This window comes from Diaphorina citri, unplaced genomic scaffold (assembly GCF_000475195.1).
Source record: "Diaphorina citri unplaced genomic scaffold, Diaci psyllid genome assembly version 1.1 scaffold587, whole genome shotgun sequence".
Classification (NCBI taxonomy): domain Eukaryota; kingdom Metazoa; phylum Arthropoda; class Insecta; order Hemiptera; family Psyllidae; genus Diaphorina; species Diaphorina citri.
In genome coordinates this window covers 129427-148770 of record NW_007378021.1, presented here as the reverse complement: position 1 = coordinate 148770, position 19344 = coordinate 129427, and the positions used below count along the sequence as shown (strand labels likewise).

The 19344-nt window shown below is 39.1% G+C and overlaps 3 protein-coding genes across 6 annotated transcripts in view; 1 reads left to right on the top strand and 2 right to left on the bottom strand.

The window, feature by feature from the left end:
• Positions 1-254: 254 nt before the first annotated feature.
• Positions 255-14468, bottom strand: LOC103510345 (TATA box-binding protein-associated factor RNA polymerase I subunit B-like). Of its 3 annotated transcripts, none has more exons than XM_026824413.1 (13): positions 14264-14468; positions 13744-13896; positions 13220-13328; positions 12812-12998; positions 12484-12631; positions 11890-12020; positions 6756-6965; positions 6171-6251; positions 5700-5839; positions 4676-4871; positions 2881-3095; positions 2072-2321; positions 255-1496 (listed from the first exon to the last, which is right to left on the bottom strand). In XM_026824413.1, the coding sequence occupies exons 2-13, from the start codon at positions 13837-13839 to the stop codon at positions 746-748; spliced, it is 2514 nt and encodes an 837-aa protein (XP_026680214.1). In that variant the 5' UTR covers positions 13840-13896; positions 14264-14468; the 3' UTR covers positions 255-745. The 3 variants fall into 3 exon arrangements, with proteins under 3 accessions (XP_026680214.1, XP_026680213.1, XP_026680215.1); XM_026824412.1 differs by having other exon boundaries at positions 13744-13841; XM_026824414.1 differs by having other exon boundaries at positions 13744-13841; positions 14343-14468.
• LOC103510349 (transmembrane protein 164) overlaps positions 11068-19344 on the top strand; it is a 45217-nt gene continuing 36940 nt past the window's right edge. Inside the window, exon 1 of one of the 2 annotated variants that reach the window (XM_026824416.1) lies at positions 11068-11316. The gene's annotated coding sequence lies outside the window, so the exon portion shown is untranslated. Of the gene's footprint in view, positions 11317-14682; positions 14959-19344 lie in introns of those variants that run through there. The other variant, XM_026824415.1, reaches the window with a different exon arrangement.
• LOC108252540 (TATA box-binding protein-associated factor RNA polymerase I subunit B-like) overlaps positions 19042-19344 on the bottom strand; it is a 1846-nt gene continuing 1543 nt past the window's right edge. Inside the window, exon 4 of the mRNA XM_017444536.2 lies at positions 19042-19070. Within this exon, the coding sequence (XP_017300025.1) occupies positions 19042-19070 (29 nt within the window). The remainder of the gene's footprint in view (positions 19071-19344) is intronic.

Here is a 19344-nt window from a genome sequence, read left to right as displayed (position 1 = left end):
TACTCAATCACTTTATTTTTTCCATTTTTTAACTATTACCTTGTAGATCCTTTGATCCAATTTTAATGTATTTTATTTTAAATTTCTACAAATATACCTTATGTAAGATTTTCATATTGTGTACTTTCTGCTCTTATAAACTAAACTGCTTCATTTTCTTTCAGTCTTTTAGCCCTTGGAACAATAAAAATGCGGAAAGTTAATGAAAAATTGGTATCTCAACTGATTTTTATTTTCAGTAAAATGTAGGAACTTGCGTGATGATTTTCATATAACATGATAATAATATGGTAAAAAAAAAATAAAAAAAAACTTTAACAAAAATAAAAAAGAGAAAGTAATTAACTACTTAATTAAATAAGAAACATATTTTCTAAAGTTGATTGGCTTCTAGCTTGAGCTACGTAAAAAAAAGCTTGAAAACTTAGCTTCAATGGAAATTTAGTTGAAAACTTGGCTTCAATGGAAATTTAGTTGAAAACTTGGCTTCAATGAAAATGGAAATTTAGTTGAAAACTTAGCTTCAATGGAAATTTAGTTGAAAACTTGGCTTCAATGGAAATTTAGTTGAAAACTTGGCTTCAATGGAAATTTAGTTGAAAACTTGGCTTTAATGAAAATTTACTTGAAAGCTTGAAGTTTCAATGGAAGATTAGTTGAAAGCTTGAAGTTTCAATGGAAGTTTAGTTGAAAGCTTGAAGTTTCAATGGAAGTTTAGTTGAAAGCTTGAAGTTTCAATGGAAGTTTAGCTTGAACCATCAGATCCCCGTTGTTCTTCATTTGCCGAAGTCGAAGGCCAGAACGTACCCTTCTCCGAGCTCCACCTGAACAATTCCTGTTCGAGTGAGCACACACTGGCATACAAATGGTACGGCTGGCATCGCACAATACTCGCACACATATTCAGAACCCACACAAAGTTGATCGGACACAAACTCGCGATGCTTCGGCTCATTTGTCTCGACTTTTTGTAACTATACTTATACCGTGTGTTGTGCATATTGACCAGTGTCGGATGATGGGTCACCCAGTATTGCTGCCATGGGATAAGAAGGGTGAGTTCACCTTCTGTGCTCTTGCTAGATTTTCCACTCTTTTGGCTAGCTTGTTGAGCACTCTTACTTTTCCTCGCTCCTGACTCCTCTGTGTCACTATCATCATCACTGTCTTCACCTTCTGTGCTCTTGCTAGATTTTCCACTCTTTTGCCTAGTCTTTCGAGCACTCTGACTACTTTTCCTCGCTTCAGACTCCTCTATTTCACTGTCACTATCACTACTTAACTCTTTCCCAAGCATTATATCCAGGTCGTCAATTTCTTCTCTGATTTTTTTTTCCTCCGGGGTGACTTTAACTAGGACTTGAGCAGTTTTGGGCTGGGCAGTTCGACCTGGCAGGAACATTCCGATCGATACACTGTTAAGACTGGGAGAGAGACGACTGCGGCCTTCCTGCAACACCACACTGAGTCCCAGGCGAGAACATAGCTCGACAAATCTGAAATAAGGAAAATTGTTTCAACTTAAATTGATCCCAAGGGTGAGGTAAACCTAGACCGTTGACGAATATATACCTTATTTATCACGCCAGTGTTCATATCACGTTGAACACACCAGTTCTCATTCAATCACTGAAATTCTGGGAGACTTGAACGATAAGGTATTAAGGTATGCACTAGAAGAATGTACCTGAAGGCATGCAATGTGTTTAAATCCACTTGACCCGAAATCATACACGGAACGATACTTCAGTGGGCCAACCTAGTTAGCTTGGAGTGTAGCGCGTCTGCCTTGTAAGCGCTAGATCGCGAGTTCAATTCCCGCCCGAGGCGGACGTTATTCTAAACAGTGATAAGGTTCATTCTCGAACGACTGGCTCCCTAGCCTGTCCTTCTTCTCTCATCTATTTCGGGACGATAAGACCTCCGTTGTTACAGTTCTCTCCATTAAAAAACCTCTCTGCCATCCTAGTTAGCTTGGAGGGTAGAGCGTCTGCTTTGTAAGCGCTAGGTAGCGGGTTCGATTCCCTCTATTAAAAACCTCTTTTATTAAAAAAAAAAAACTGCCACTTACTTGGTCGAATTTAAATAGTCTAGTGAGGTCTGAGTGAAATCTCGTTCCAATATTTCCCGAGCTTTCGGATCAATCTCTTCGGATTTTTTCTCGAGTATAATTCGGCGCCATTGTGGCAGATAAGCTTCGTGGGCACCTAGCGCCAGGGGCGGGGTTAAGGGGGGTTCTAGATCCTTAGCCCCCGTCTTTTCTAGTTCAGCGGCTACAGAATCCAAACCAGATTGTAGGATGGGCTTCAGTTTTTTAGATCCTGAAAAGAAGAAGAACCAGTTTAGTTATGTAGCTTGGAGTGCCTTAGAGGGTAGCGGCAATGGCCTGAAGTAAAATTATTAAGCTAGAATCAATTGGATTTGTTTTTCTTTTTTGCCAGCCTAGTTGGCTTGCCACGGGTTCGATTCCCACGAGGGGCATATTTTGTCCTAAAGAAATAAGGTTCATTCTCAGAAACTCTGTCTTGCTCGTATCGTGTCTTCCTTCTCTTCGCTTTCAGGACAATAAGACCTTAGCCGTTACAGTTCCTTCTGTGATCTTCATCGCCTCTTCTCGTGTACAGACGGGGTCGGCGTTTTTCGTCAGCCTCTCAATCAGCCCTGACTAGGGTGATTCCTTTGGGCTGACATTTGGTTTTGGCTACAAATTTTACGAGTGGATGCCTTTCGCACTCAACCTTTGCTATTTCTTTAGCAAAGGGACATTCAGGCTGGTATACTCCCTGTTTAACGTCCCCCAGCCAGACAAGTTACAGTTCCTTCTATCTTCTATCAAACCACTTTAAAAAAATAAAAAAAAAAAAAAAATGGAAAACTCACTTCCAAAGGAACTCCATTTCACCGACCGAGAACTCTTCATTCCGTTACTGACAAAGGTTCGTGCCGCAAGTCGATGTGCGGTTAGTCGCGTATAGGTACTCTCGAAGCTGACATAATGAGCGGACGCTATGGCAGAATTGCGGCAAACGATATGTTCGGCCCAGTCCGCATATTGGAATTGAACTGCGGCCCCCGGCTCTGATGAACTTTGCTTCCTGGAAATATGGTGGATTTAGGGGGCACGGTTAGTTGTAGCCGAATGGTGATGGCAGAATATTCAGAATAAAGAAAAGACATCTTTTCATATCAGCCATAAATCGAGATGATGGTCTCTAGTCATGTAGCTCGTCATGAACCGCAGTCCACCATCGTGAGGACTTATGCTTATCCTTTAAAAGCAGAGAAAACCCTTTGCTAGGATGGTTAGCTGATCTCCTCCCTGTTTATAGTCCCACACCTAAACATTATTCTACTTTCTGTTTAACGTCCCTTAGCTAGACGATTTAAAGTCCCCTAGCCAGACGACATAGTTGAGTAAAGCGCCTGCTTCCCATGTAGAAGGTCCCAGGTTTGACACCTAACATTGAAAAAAAAAAGAAAAATAGAAACAGAAACACTCGTATTTCGAATGCAAATTACAAAAATTGGAACAATTACTTTCTGGTGTACTCGTGTTAATTGTGTTGACCCAGCACCTAAATGTGAAGTGTTCCGTCTCTTCTTGCCCATCTGATGAGGGAAATAATGTACGGCCAGCCACTCACTATCAGGTAACAGGTAGACCTGACAGGCGGATCTGGCCTAGCAGTTGTTTCATTTCTACGGCACAGAAATTAAAAACTTCTTTTTTGTTATTATTTATAACTGCGAGCCATTAATATGTGTTCCCCAGCAGCCCCCCAGCAATATGTTCCCCATAATATGTCAAAATATACGAGACCTTGGTTAGACTGTCTTCCTGGAAATATGGTGGATTTAGGGGGCACGGTTAGTTGTAGCCGAATGGTGATGGCAGAATATTCAGAATAAAGAAAAGACATCTGTTCATATCAGCCATAAATCGAGATGATGGTCTCTAGTCATGTGGCTCGTCATGAACCGCAGTATACCATCGTGAGGACTTGGGCTTATCCTTTAAAAGCAGAGAAAACCCTTTGCTAGGATGGTTAGCTGATCTCCTCCCTGTTTATAGTCCCACACCTAAACACTATTCTACTTTCTGTTTAACGTCCCTTAGCTAGACGATTTAAAGTCCCCTAGCCAGACGACATAGTTGAGTAAAGCACCTGCTTCCCATGCAGAAGGTCCCAGGTTTGACACCTAACATTGAAAAAAAAGTAGAAACAGAAACACTCGTATTTCGAATACAAATTACAAAAATTGGAACAATTACATTCTGGTGTACTCGTGTTAATTGTGTTGACCCAGCACCTAAATGTGAAGTGTTCTGTCTCTTCTTGCCCATCTGATGAGGGAAATAATGTACGGCCAGCCTCTATCAGGTAACAGGTAGATTTGACAGGCGGATCTGGCCTAGCAGTTTCATTTCTACAGCACAGAAACTAAAAACTTTTTTGTTATTATTTTTAACAATTGCGAGCCATTAATATGTGTTCCCCAGCAGCCCCCCAGCAATATGTTCCCCGTAGTATGTCAAAATATACGAGACCTTGGTTAGACTGGGGGGTAAAGGGACTTTTCAGTCCTATCCTAGCAGGATAAACAAGGTATATCCTATTCTAGTCTAACACCAAAGCGTTTTCTACCACCTATTTCGAATAGGTACAACTCTCACCTATTTATCGTCTTGGCCACATTAGAAAGCTCCACTTCTGTGCTATCGTCCATTCCGAACAGAGCTTTGAGCGTGACTAGAATGATGGCCATTGCCATCAGATCGTATTCCGGTACTAGACGGGTCAGAGGCACCAGACGGGACGTAGGGCACGCGGTTAGGTGGCAGAGTTTGTCCGTGTATTGTAAAATATCCTCTGGAAATAATTTGTTAGAGAGTTAATGCCAAGTATATCAAATCACAACGATGAAATAAATCCGCAACTATTTCACAGGCATATAAGGTCTTTATTTGATAGAGGTATAAAGTCACAGTATAAGTGCTTAGGTTTTTAGCCGTACACAAAAAGCCCACATTGAGGCTTAGGTGTTGCGGCAAACAGCCCTAAAAGATGGGTTAAACCCATCTTTTAGGCGTTTTATCTTCGATTCGACCACAAGCTATCCACCTAACCAGACGGGACGTAGGGCACGCGGTTAGGTGGCAGAGTTTGTCCGTGTATTGTAAAATATCCTCTGGAAATAATTTGTTAGAGAGTTGATGCCAAGTATATCAAATCACAACGATGAAATAAATCCGCAACTATTTCACAGTGTATTAGGCATATAAGGTCTTTATTTGATAGAGGTATAAAGTCACAGTATAAGTGCTTAGGTTTTTAGCCATACACAAAAAGCCCACATTGAGGCTTAGGTGTTGCGGCAAACAGCCCTAGAGGATGGGTTAAACTTATCTTTTAGGCGTTTTATCTTCGATTTGACCTGGGTGGCGCTAGGAAAAGCAGAGAATGGAAGCTGAAAACGAGAAGAAAGAGGAAAGCAGAAGCAGAAAAAAGGAGGAAGACGAAGAAAAAGAAGAACAAAAACACAGTTCAAAAGGGAAAAAATGAAGTTCAGATGATAACAGTCCGCTTTTTTAGTTTTTCAAAGTTTCCCTTCTGATTTTTACCTAGTTCTTTTACCAAGTGTCGTGTTCCTTAAAAGTTACCCAACTTTTTAATGGAATCAAAGTGTTCCCTCATTACCTGGTAATTCGAGTTCAGCAACATATCGCCTAATGATGACTTTAACGTCACATGTCCTTATATGTGACATCTCCAGTAGACCACAAGTAGTTCCATATCTCATTATAAATGATTTCCTGCTGACACTTTTGAACCAATACCTACGGAAATAAAATGCATTTTAAAAGTAATTCCATCAGTTCTAACTGTGAAAATGCTCATCACAAAAAATGTCACTGGACTTTAGCGTGATGGTAAACATCCAATGTTTACCTACCATCCTGGCACCGGTTGCCATGCGCTTTTGTATTATACATTTGCTACTCATTTTCCTCACGAGGCGTGAGCCTGAGTGGGCCTCGCAACAGGCAGTCACGGAATCAATCATTTGCGTGATACAAATTTTTCGACTCCACCGGGAATCAAACCCGGGTCTCCCGCGTGCAAGGTGAGCGCAGTGACCACTACACCATGGGAATTTATTGCACCCACCTCATACACAAATAATTCCGGTACTTTTCGGGTACAAATCGCTCAAGATCATCCAAGCGCAGGTATCCATCTGTTACCAATCTGAAAACAAAATCAAGTAACAATATTTTAACATACTTTTTACTTTGCTCACTTTATTTGCTCCTAAATGTATTATTAATAAATTATTATACTGAAATTGGTCTGTATTCTGGAACATCCACCCCCCTCCCCTATAAGCCACTGTTCGAATTCTTGGGCCCCACCCCCATCGCTGAAAACTTGGATACGGGCCTGGATAGTACATTAAACATTGTCTTGTGATGTTGCGAATTTCTCTAACTTGTGAGCAGGGGTTATTATCATAACTTACTATTGCTTGGATGGCTGCTTTCGAGTCTGATAAAATGACCGCATTATCAAATTGCTATGTTCTACCTAGACAAAATGATCTAAGGCAATTTTAATAGCTGTAATCTCACCATCATAATTTTTTGTGTATTTATGCCTAGGTTTTTATAGTGTAAAATAAAACTATAGCTCTAGCTATGAAACTGTTCATATGAAACTGCTATTAAACTGTTAACTGTTTAATAATAAACTCACCTATAAAAATCGCCCAGTTGTATATGTGAAGACTCCGTGTATCGCAGTGAAAGCCAGAGTACCGACAGTACATCAATTGCGCCGATATGCATCTTCCTGCTTTCAATAGACGCCTCTGCCTTTACAGTCTTCATGAGACGGCGACTTTTCAGATTCGCCTTCCACGCTCCACGCGACTGTTTGAGGAACTTATCCCCGCCTTTGACGAGCCTGAGGAAAGGTTTTGAGCCAGCCTAGTTAGCTTGGTAGGTAGCGCGTCTGCCTTGTAAGCGCTAGGCCGCGGGTTCGATTCCCGCCCGGGGCGGATTTTATCCTGATGGGATAATGTTCGTTCTCGGAACGACTGGCTTTCTCCTATCCTGTCTTCCTTGTACATTGCTTTCCTATAATATTGTTAACAAACCTACCAAACCTTTTTTTAGTATGTAGGTACATAATACCTTTTCTTGACTTTCCACTCCATTACTTACCTTCTGACCTACACTGTAAACTTAATATTTTTCTTGTCCATTAGGTATCATTTTTCAAGAGCCAAATTTTGACCAATCAAATAGACAAAAGAAAGAAGAAGAAGAAGAAGAAGAAGAAGAAGAAGAAGAAGAAGAAGAAGAAGAAAAAATAGCTACAAGGTACAGGGCTGCTCCCAGTTTTAAAATATTTAGCTGGTTCAGTACTTTGTCTTCTGTCTGTACAGTCCACATGTTACCTCGACTTCAGATCTTGTTATTCTTGTTGTGAATATCTTTGCATAATACTGCAACTGGTGAATAATTTGCCTTCACATCATAGGTAGAAGTTTTTCATGTGAGCACATCTTTATTTATTTTCCAAAGTTCATTGTGTATAACAATAACCAAGTCCATAACAAAAATTGAATATCTATTAAGTGTCTGACAAAGTGGAATTTATTTTTCAATTTTAGTGCTGAAAAAAATTGCTTTTGATAAGGACATCTAAGGGAGGGAGGGAGTGAGTGTTTTTAATGTCTACTCATTTACTTAGGTAGGTATAGGTGTACCCAAGTGATTTTTTTTTATATATATAATTATCGTCCCGAAATCGAGGAGACAAGGACAAGATATGAAAAATCCAACCGTTTCGAGAACTAATCTCATCTGTTTAAGATGAAGTGTCGAACATTTTTGCTTAAATTTCATAAAATTATTCGTGAACCAAACAGTCTAAATTTTAAACGGAAATTCCCCTTTTACTTTCCTTACACCTAAAGAGGGGAAAGTAATGTAATTGGGTTAAAATTTTCATGTGAAATAGTAAGAGGCATGCCCTGTTCTTTAGCCAGGGTTTGTGGTACCGATCGTTAGCCAACAGTATAAATAAGGTAATAGATACTTAGTGATAGTTTTTCTTTTTTCTTTTCCAAGGAACTTACTTGATGGGCGACTTTTCAGATTCGCCTTCCACGCTCCACGCGACTGTTTGAGGAACTTATCCCCGCCTTTGACGAGCCTGAGGAAAGGTTTTGAAGGAACAAAGTGAGTTGAGCCAGCCTAGTTAGCTTGGTATTGCGCTGACTTAGGCGAGGTTTTAAAGTCAAAGAGCTGCCAGCCTAGTTAGCTTAGTTGGTAGTGCGTCTGCCTTGTAAGCGCTAGGCCGCGGGTTCGATTCCCGCCCGGGGCGGATTTTATCCTGATGGGATAATGTTCGTTCTCGGAACGACTGGCTTTCTCCTATCCTGTCTTCCTTTTCTCTTCGATTTCAGGACGATAAGACCATAGCAGTTAAAGTTCCCTCTGTCAAACCTCTTAAAAAAAAGAGTTGAGAGTTTCAAGCCAAAGGATCGTTATTATTATTTTCTAAGTACATAGCTTGATGAAAGGAACTGTAACTACTGAGATCCGAGGTTCTATCATCCCGAAATCTTCTTTTCAAGAGGTTCAATAGAGGGAACTGCAACTGCTAAGGTCTTATCGTCCCGAAATCGAGGAGACAAGGACAAGATATGAAAAATCCAACCGTTTCGAGAACTAATCTCATCTGTTTAAGATGAAGTGTTCGAACATTTTTGCTTCCCAAATTTCATAAAAATTAATCGTGAACCAAACAGTCTAAATTTTAAACGGAAATTCCCCTTTTACTTTCCCTACACCTACAAGAGGGGAAAGTAATGTAATTGGGTTAAAATTTTCGTGTGAAATAGTAAGAGGCATGCCTTGTTCTTTAGCCAGGGTTTGTGGTACCGATCGTTAGCCAACAGTATAAATAAGGTAATAGATACTTAGTGATGGTTTTTCTTTTTTCCAAGGAACTTACTTGATATCTCGAATTTTATCCTCTTCTGATTCGTAGTCACTGGAATGGCGGGAACTCTGTGGGGTACTCCAGGGGGAATGAATAGACTGGATGGTGTTCTCATTCCCTTCCTCTTCAAGTATAAGTTGTTGCTGTGGACAGTAACAATTTACATTTGTTCATAAATTGGTAAAACAACTGGTAGGGACAAACGTACGTTCGTATGTGAACTTGTGAAGTCATTTTGACAACAAAAATTCTTGGCTTGCCCAGCCTAGTTACCTTGGAAGGTAGCAAGCCCGACTTGAAGACTCAAACCTCTTAAAAAAAAGAGTTGAGAGTTTCAAGCCAAAGGATCGTTATTATTATTTTCTAAGTACATAGCTTGATGAAAGGAACTGTAACTACTGAGGTCTGAGGTTCTATCATCCCGAAATCTTCTTTTCAAGAGGTGTAAAAGCAGAATTTTGAATTTGGACGAATCATATCGAAATATGGAATTGTAAATACTTTTCCATACTTTGGTGATTTAGGGCACTGGCCTGAGTGGTGCTAGGAAAAGCAGAGAATGGAAGCTGGAAACAAAAAGGAAGAGGAAAGCAGAAGCAGAAAAAAGGAGGAAGACGAAGAAAAAGACACAGTTCAAAAGGGGAGAAATGAAGTTCAAATGATAACAGTTCGCTTTTTTCGTTTTTCAAAGTTTCCCTTCTGATTTTTAGTTCTTTTACCAAGTGTCGTGTTCCTTAAAAGTTACCCAACTTTTTAATGAAATCAAAGTGTTCCCTCATTACCTGGTAATTCCAGTTCAGCAACATATCGCCTAATGATGACTTTAACATCACATGTCCTTATATGTGACATCTCCAGTAGACCACAAGTAGTTCCATATCTCATTATAAAAGATTTCCTGCTGACACTTTTGAACCAATACCTACGGAAATAAAATGCATTTTAAATGTAATTCCATCAGTTCTAACTGTGAAAATGCTCATCACAAAAATGTCACTGGACTTTAGCGTGATGGTAAACATCCAATGTTTACCTACCATCCTGGCACCGGTTGCCATGCGCTTTTATATTATACATTCGCTACTCATTTTCCTCACGAGGCGTGAGCCTGAGTGGGCCTCGCAACAGCCAGTCATGGGATCAATCATTTGCATGATGCAAATTTTTCGACTTCACCGGGAATCAAACCCGGGTCTCCAGCGTGCAAGATGAGCGCAGTGACCACTACACCATGGGAACTTATTGCACCCACCTCATACACAAATAATTCCGGTACTTTTTGGGTACAAATCGCTCAAGATCATCCAAGCGCAGGTATCCATCTGTTACCAATCTGAAAACAAAATCAAGTATCAATATTTTAACATACTTTTTACTTTGCTCACTTTATTTGCTCCTAAATGTATTAATAATTATTATACTGAAATTGGCCAAATTAGGCCTCCGTACCTAGCGCTAATTCGCGTTTTTATGCTTCGTACACAATGTGTTAAAAACCACTAAAACGTGTTGCTGTATGTCAAAAATGTATGTTTGTCATATAGATTGAAATTTTTAAACTCGATTTCCTGATACCTAGTAGGGTTTTTTTGACATACAGCGTTTTCGCTTAGCACAGCAGTGTAGCTCACTGAAGTACCTGTATGGAGTATGGTTGGTATTTGGATGGGAGACCAACTGAGTTATAAAGTCAACAGCATGTGATTTCAGAAGGTCACCTGTCTGGATACCAATGCACAGCGTTGCTTAACTTCAGCGATCTCTCGTCGGGATCTTTAAAAGGACCATTTAATAAAAAAATAAAGAAAGAGAATAAATTTGACACTTCACTTCACAGGCAAGCATCCAAGCAAAAATTCAAAATAAAGCATGAGTTATTTTTCAAAAATTTCGCGCCTCGACCTCAGAAATGAAAAGCCGCGTCTACACGACCCATAACAAATTCGTTATCACAAAAAACTCGTCAGAACTAAGGAATACATTTGACAACACTGGTTTTCAAAGAAAGTGGAATGGACAATGGAATGGAAAGAAAAAGAAACAGAAAATTTTTATCATCAAGAAAAATTACAGAATAGAATAGATAAGAGATAAGAAGATACCACAGTCCATAGTGTCAGTGCAGTGCAGCTAAAAGAAAATTTTGTCAGTCTAATTTTCCTTTTCCCTTTGTTTTTCTGATGTTAAGTTTGTAAAATAAATTCATTTCTACATTGGTCTGAAATTAACGGAGGAATCATGCTACTGATAACCTTATGCAGTGAGTGGTAGAAATATCATGGAAACAGTATTTCATTAAAAGGTAAGCTTGTAAATTTCTATTCAAATTGTGCCTGTAAGTTCAGCCACTTTGTACGTTATTTATCCATGTTTTTGTGAGAAGACTAAAAATACCTTCCAATGAGCTTTCAACATAATGATGCATTTCCACTCACTCTGCATTTGCAGATAGCCATGTTCTGTTTCCATTTAGACAAATGTACAGAGATCATGCCAATTGGCAAATGCCAAGTGAGTGTAAATGCACCATTAGACTGTAGTCTTGTGAAAAAAAGGTTTTCTTCCTTTGATACCAACCCACTGTCTTAAAGGTCAATGAAATTAAAGTTCAACTTAATAACAGTAATTGATTTTTATTATTAAGTATTAGCCAATCGTGAACCAAACAGTCTAAATTTTAAACGGAAATTCCCCTTTTACTTTCCCTACACCTACAAGAGGGGAAAGTAATGTAATTGGGTTAAAATTTTCGTGTGAAATAGTAAGAGGCATGCCTTGTTCTTTAGCCAGGGTTTGTGGTACCGATCGTTAGCCAACAGTATAAATAAGGTAATAGATACTTAGTGATGGTTTTTCTTTTTTCCAAGGAACTTACTTGATATCTCGAATTTTATCCTCTTCTGATTCGTAGTCACTGGAATGGCGGGAACTCTGTGGGGTACTCCAGGGGGAATGAATAGACTGGATGGTGTTCTCATTCCCTTCCTCTTCAAGTATAAGTTGTTGCTGTGGACAGTAACAATTTACATTTGTTCATAAATTGGTAAAACAACTGGTAGGGACAAACGTACGTTCGTATGTGAACTTGTGAAGTCATTTTGACAACAAAAATTCTTGGCTTGCCCAGCCTAGTTACCTTGGAAGGTAGCAAGCCCGACTTGAAGACCAAGTCATGGGTTCGATTCCCTCCCGGGCCGAATTTTATCCTAAACAGGTAAGGTCTGTTCTCGGAATGGTTGGCTTTCTCCTATCCTGTCCTATTTATTTTCCTCGCCCTCCTCCTCTCCTCTTTTATTCTTCTCCTTGTGCCTTGTTTTTTTTTTTTTTTTGTCGAGATTTTAACTAGCTTCTCTATTGCCCTTACAAGGCTGAGTGTACTCCAAAATGGTCTTTGAATTAAATAGAAAAAAGGTAACCAATCACTATAAAAATTCACTGATACTCATTGTCATCTGGCCATTTCATTTACCATAAGCTTTCTCTGTCTTCTACTTTTTGATAAGGTAGAGGTGGAAGATGCAGGAGACCTTGGACTTCTGGACCTCTTTTCCCGGCTGGAACCAGTTATTAATTTCCGCCTGCTAACACCTTGCACTCCATACAATATCTCAACATCCCTGTAAGTGAAAAAATTTGCAATACTTAGACACCATACCCATATACTTATAGATAGAAGAGCACAAAAAAGCAACACATAAGGAAAATTTGTTGGATCTAATCTAGTAGGGATTTTCCAGGCCATGAATGTTCTTTTTCTGAGTTACCTATACAATCTACTGAATCAGTACTTAGATTACCTTGCATTTAGTGTGGCAGGAAGTGTAGGCTGCTTGTTTTTATTCAATATGCCACACTTCTTCAAATAAGTCAGCCAAAGAACTTTTGACACTTTATACAGTTCCGGTGCAACTCCAAGATCGATAAGTTCTGATGCTAGACCTCGCAACACTTTGGTCAGCAGCTCGTATGATGTCAACTCTTTGTCTGGAGCAGAAACAACAAACTTAAATTAACTTCTGTTGATTTTTAATGGTCCTTTGTTCAGAGTTTCTGAAAGCAACTTAACAACTTTGTATTTTGATGTGACAATACTTTTTTTAAAAGGGATTTTTTGGTGTTTCAGGGTGGACCCTCCTGCAATGTATAATGCAGCAGTTGTTTCATTGGTGCAAAATAAAAAGTGATAAAACACAAAAAAAACTCACCTTCTGCTCCTCCTCTTCCACCACTTGTTGTCTCAACTGCCTCATCCGAGTCTTCATGGACCTCGGGAGCATTGGTTGCAATTTCACTTACCAGGACAGCAGTGACATGCTGGAAAACAAGTGTAATACAAAGTATGGTACTTGTGCAGAAGTCATGTCCGTGGAATATTGCCACCAAAGGAAATGGCACAAACAAGCAGTGACCAGTGTTATTATAGGGTTAGGTTAAATGCAAGAAAGAGTTTTTACAATTAGAGCAGTGATTAGTGTTATTATAGGGTTAGGTTAAGTAAATACAAAAAGTAGCTTTTCTTTTCCATGGACGTGAGTTCTGCATGATTACCCAAAGTATATTAAGATTAGTCAGTGGTTGGGTTGAAGAGCTTATAAGTAAGAACCCTGCCACTTAAAATAGCTCCAAAAAAATCATATCAGCTTTAACTTTTGGGGCTGCTTGTCCCTACACTTCAGCTTTAGTTCAATTTATACTATGAGTTTATTGAGTTTCATGGAAGAAAAGTTACCTGGGACATTGTATTACACTCCAAGCACCAGTATTGTCCATTTTCCTCGAAGAAGTTAGTGGACTGACACACATCACACACAAGATCTGTATCCATTTCTGTAATTATGAGATGACTGATGACTATAACTTGTTCTCCAATTTGTATAACTACCTAAATTAAGAGCAATTCAATTAATACAAATTCCTTGCTTAACCAGTGGTTACAACACATTGAATCAGTTCCATGTGTACTGCTGTGCTAAGCGAAAACGCCTTATGTCAAAAAAAAAAAAAAAAAAAATTGATTTTTGGTGCCAAATCGTTCCTATGAGCCCAAATTTCGATCCTATTTTTTTATTATTATTATTTATTCTAAACCCCTTAAAAACAACTAAAACGTGTTGCTGTATGTCAAAAATGTATGTTTGTCGTATAGATTGAAATTTTTAAACTCGATTTCCCGATACCTAGTAGGGTTTTTTGACATACAGCGTTTTTGCTTAGCACAGCAGTGTAGCTCACTGAAGTAGCTGAAGTACCTGAATGGAGTATGGTTGGTATTTGGATGGGAGACCAACTGAGTTATAAAGGCAACAGCATGTGATTTCAGAAGGTCACCTGTTTGGATACCAATGCACAGCGTTGCTTAACTTTAGCGATCTCTCGTCGGGATCTTTAAAAGGACCATTTAATAAAAAATTAAAGAAAGAGAATAAATTTAACACTTCACTTCACAGGCAAGCATCCAAGCAAAAATTCAAAATAAAGCATGAGTTATTTTTCAAAAATTTCGCGCCTCCACCTCAGAAATGAAAAGCCGCGTCTACACGATCCATAACAAATTCGTTATCACAAAAAACTCGGTTATCACAAAAAACTCGTCAGAACTAAGGATTACATTTGACAACACTGGTTTTCAAAGAAAGTGGAATGGACTGGAATGGAAAGAAGAAGAAACAGCCAAGAAAAATCCAAAAGAAGTACAGATTACAGAATAGAATAGATAAGAGATAAGAAGATACCATAGTCCATAGTCACCTTTATAGTGTCAGTGCAGTGCAGCTAAAAGAAAATTTTGTCAGTCTAATTTTTCTTTTCCCTTTGTTTTTCTGATGTTAAGTTTGTAAAATAAATTCATTTCTACATTGGTCTGGAATTAACGGAGGAATCATGTTACTGATAACCTTATGCAGTGAGTGGTAGAAATATCATGGAAACAGTATTTCACTAAAAGGTAAGCTTGTAAATTTCTATTCAAATTGTGCCTGTAAGTTCAGCCACTTTGTACGTTATTTATCCGTGTTTTTGTGAGAAGACTAAAAATACCTTCCAATGAGCTTTCAACATAATGATGCATTTCCACTCACTCTGCATTTGCAGATAGGCATGTTCTGTTTCCATTTAGACAAATGTACAGAGATCATGCCAATTGGCAAATGCCGAGTAAGTGTAAATGCACCATTAGACTGTAGTCTTGTGAAAAAAAGGTTTTCTTCCTTTGATACCAACCCACTGTCTTAAAGGTCAATGAAATTAAAGTTCAACTTAATAACAGTAATTGATTTTTATAATTAAGTATTAGCCAATCACAGAACATTTGTCTCCAATTGCACTTGCTTTGCTGGCCTTTGGCAATGGTTTATCATTTTAGAATGGTTTTATTTTCATTTTCTATTGAACTGTGGTGAAAACTAGGTACCAACACATCTTATATTTTAGCCTCAGATTTATCATGCTAAAAAATAAAATTCTTAAATACTAAACCTGTTCACTTGCTTGTGAACCTGTGTAGTACTTAGTACCTACCTAATCATGTGATCACATAAATATTAATACTCAGGCCGTGGTTATGAACAGGGCTGAGATAGGCCATTCTGAGATGTTCTTGGCAAGTGGAAAATGATGTGGTAACTTAACACAGAGCCTTCATGAGCATGTAAAGTTGGCGGGAAATTCGAAATTTTGATTTTTTTTCCACAACGCGTACAATCCTAGTTCGACAAAAAGGAAATTGGTTTTTGAAAAGGGTAAAAGAACAACATTTGATCTGTACTTAGGTGTCTCAAGAGGTTCTAAGTACATTGCTTTCCTATAATATTGTTAACAAACCTACCAAACAGATGAACAAGTATTGATTAGGTACAATTATTAGAAGCTTAGGGCAAGCAAATTTATTTTGAAGAGGTTTGATAGAGGGTACTGTAACTGCTAAGGACAGGACAGGAGAAAGCCAGCTGTTTCAAGAACAAACATTGTCCATTTAGAATAAAATCCACCCCCTGGTGGGAATTGAGGCAGACAAGCTACCATCCAAGCTAACAGCTAGGCTGGATTTATCATTTGAATAGGTTATAGCATATGTACCAGGCTTTAAGAAAACCAGGCTATGAAGAGTAGGTACTGTACATGAAAATACAGTAAAGCCTTATCATTTATATGCGGAAGATTGACACCTCTACCATTCCAGTTCAGAGGTTCTACTGTTAAAGTAAAGGGACTCTTCAGCCTTATTAAACAAGTAAAATGAAGTTGAGAAAATACTTACCATCATTTTATTAAATTTTCAGCAGTCCAACCTTATGATCCAGGCAAATCACAGCTGTCCGTGACTCAATGTATTGGAAAAAATACCAAAAAATAATGGAAAAAAAAGGGGAGGATATTTATCAGCTATATTGGAAGGTAAATTATTACCTCCCTTTGGGTCTTCTCTCTTCTATCTGTTTTTTTACTTTAGAAATAGAATAGAATGAAAAGGTAGAACACTTTCCAATTATTTCTTCTCTTTTCTTTTCTGATTCTGCTTCTTTGGATCTTCGATCTTCGGTTCGGATCCTTTGCCTTTCGGTTTCGAGACTTTGGACTTTTCTCTGTGCTTTGTGATGTTGTTGGGTGTGTCAAAAGTTTAGGAACGTTTACGATATTTTTCCATTTTTATTTTTCCAGAACTTGATAAGGCTTTTTGGTCAACTGGGAAATCAGTAGGTGCTTTTGATGTTTAAGTTTAAATCTCTATTTCACTTTCATTTCTTTTAAATAAAACGCTAGAGACCAGAGACTTTTCAATCCTGTCCATTTTCAGATTTCAGCACAATGCAAGACTGGGAGAGAGACGACTGCGGCCTTCCTGCAACACCACACTGAGTCCCAGGCGAGAACATAGCTCGACAAATCTGAAATAAGGAAATGGTTTCTTCAACTTAAATTGATCCCAAGGGTGAGGTAAACCTAGACCGTTGACGAACATACAAACATATACCTTATTTATCACGCCAGCGTTCATATCACGTTGAACACACCAGTTCTCATTCAATCACTGAAATTCTGGGAGACTTGAACCATAAGGTATTAAGGTATGCACTAGAAGAGTGTACCTGAAGGCATGCAATGTGTTTGAATCCACTTGACCCGAAATCATACACGGAACGATACTTCGGTGGGCCAGCCTAGTTAGCTTGGAGTGTAGCGCGTCTGCCTTGTAAGCGCTAGGTCGCGAGTTCAATTCCCGCCCGAGGCGGACGTTATCTAAGCCACTGTTCGAATTCTTGGGCCCCACCCCCATCGCTGAAAACTTGGATACGGGCCTGGATAGTACATTAAACATTGTCTTGTGAATCTTGTGATGTTGCGAATTTCTCTAACTTGTGAGCAGGGGTTATTATCATAACTTACTATTGCTTGGATGGCTGCTTTCGAGTCTGATAAAATGACCGCATTATCAAATTGCGATGTTCTACCTAGACAAAATGATCTAAGGCAATTTTAATAGCTGTAATCTCACCATCATAATTTGTTGTGTATTTATGCCTAGGTTTTTATAGTGTAAAATAAAACTATAGCTCTAGCTATGAAACTGTTCATATGAAACTGCTATTAAACTGTTAACTGTTTAATAATAAACTCACCTATAAAAATCGCCCAGTTGTATATGTGAAGACTCCGTGTATCGCAGTGAAAGCCAGAGTACCGACAGTACATCAATTGCGCCGATATGCATCTTCCTGCTTTCAATAGACGCCTCTGCCTTTACAGTCTTCATGAGACGGCGACTTTTCAGATTCGCCTTCCACGCTCCACGCGACTGTTTGAGGAACTTATCCCCGCCTTTGACGAGCCTGAGGAAAGGTTTTGAGCCAGCCTAGTTAGCTTGGTAGGTAGCGCGTCTGCCTTGTAAGCGCTAGGCCGCGGGTTCGATTCCCGCCCGGGGCGGATTTTATCCTGATGGGATAATGTTCGTTCTCGGAACGACTGGCTTTCTCCTATCCTGTCTTCCTTTTCACCAATCGTCGCCTTAGATTATTGAACGCAAGGTCGCGCGCTTTCTCGAGGTCTTTCAGTTTCCAGAGGACGTAGAAGGTGGAGATGGAATAGCGTTTTCCATCTTCTGTCCTCTTTCGGACTACCATTTACTTACCGTCATACTGTTACTCATAGTCACTAACAAATATCACTAACCAATGGAAAAAGCATAAATTAAGTTTCTGGTAAAACCTCATGTGAGTCGGAACATTCGCCGGTTAAAAAATCCTCCTTCGATCAATTTTAGAGTTTTTTTTTTTTTTTGTTTGTCCGTGTTCCTCTTCTTATTTTTCCCTCTCCTCCTCGCCTCCTTTATTATCCTGTCCTATCCTCTTCGGTTGGTAAGGCTCTTGTCTGGCTAATGGACAAACCTATCTAACGCCCCGGGCCCTCCCTAAGCCTTGGGTAACTCGAATCAGAAGTCAGCCCGAACGATGAAGGTTCTCCATTGATCCGACCCGTTCGGTTCTTAAAAACAAACAGTTTTACTGAAGTGTTCAAGTGAAGTGCTTGACATGCAAACAGGGATGGGTCAACAAAATGGTTTAAATACTTTGTGTACATTTAACAATGACGAGTGTCGTTGTTGACATATGAACTTCTCTCCTTCCCTTACTCTTGTGGTTAGGTCAGATAAGTAAGGGGGACCTCATGGGGTGTCTCAAGGGGCGGTAAGGTCACTATGACTGCTTAGTCTCCTCCCTATTTTAAGCTCTATAAGTTCATTCAAGGAAAACCTTTTCTTTTCTTGGTTTGATAGTGCCGATTCAATAGATAATGGCAATAAATATGACAACCCGATTGCTAGCCGAAATGGTTTGTTGGACCGATTTCCTTGTTCGACGTACGGAGAATGATCAACAGTGTGCTTTTAAAATTGGGTTAATGTAATGAAAGGGGAAACATCCAAAATCCCTTTCATTTTCCCCTTAAAGGCAAATTTTAAATCTGACAAACCAAGTGCTAATTAAAAATACTTTAAACCTTCGTTTTTACGAAGCTGTGAAGTAGAATTTGTCTACTCATAATCAGAGCAGCTTTGCCAACCTAAAAAGTATAGAACAGGAAACAGAGGAGCTTAAAGCCCTGCTATTCCTGGAATCGTCAACGTCAAGGGAGATAACTTGGAGAACTTTTTTTTCTAAAGCCCTACTATCTTGAGCCTAGAGTCATCAATGTCAAGGAAAGTAGTTCGATACATGAATCTTTTATTATTATTGCTAGGAAACCGAACTTTGAGAGTTGAGAAAAAAAATTCTCCAAACTGTCTCCCTTGAAATTGACGGATACTACAGAAGATAGCAGGACTTTAGCTTCTCTT

Excerpts from the sequence above, each read along its gene's own strand:
- LOC103510345 (XM_026824413.1), bottom strand. The coding sequence starts at position 13,839 with ATGGATACAGATCTTGTGTGTGATGTGTGTCAGTCCACTAACTTCTTC. Across the intron at positions 3,096-4,675 it reads GTGGCCAAGACGATAAATAG|GAAGCAAAGTTCATCAGAGC; the intron begins GTGAGAGTTGTA and ends CCATATTTCCAG. Across the intron at positions 2,322-2,880 it reads GAAATGGAGTTCCTTTGGAA|GATCTAAAAAACTGAAGCCC; the intron begins GTGAGTTTTCCA and ends TCTTCTTTTCAG.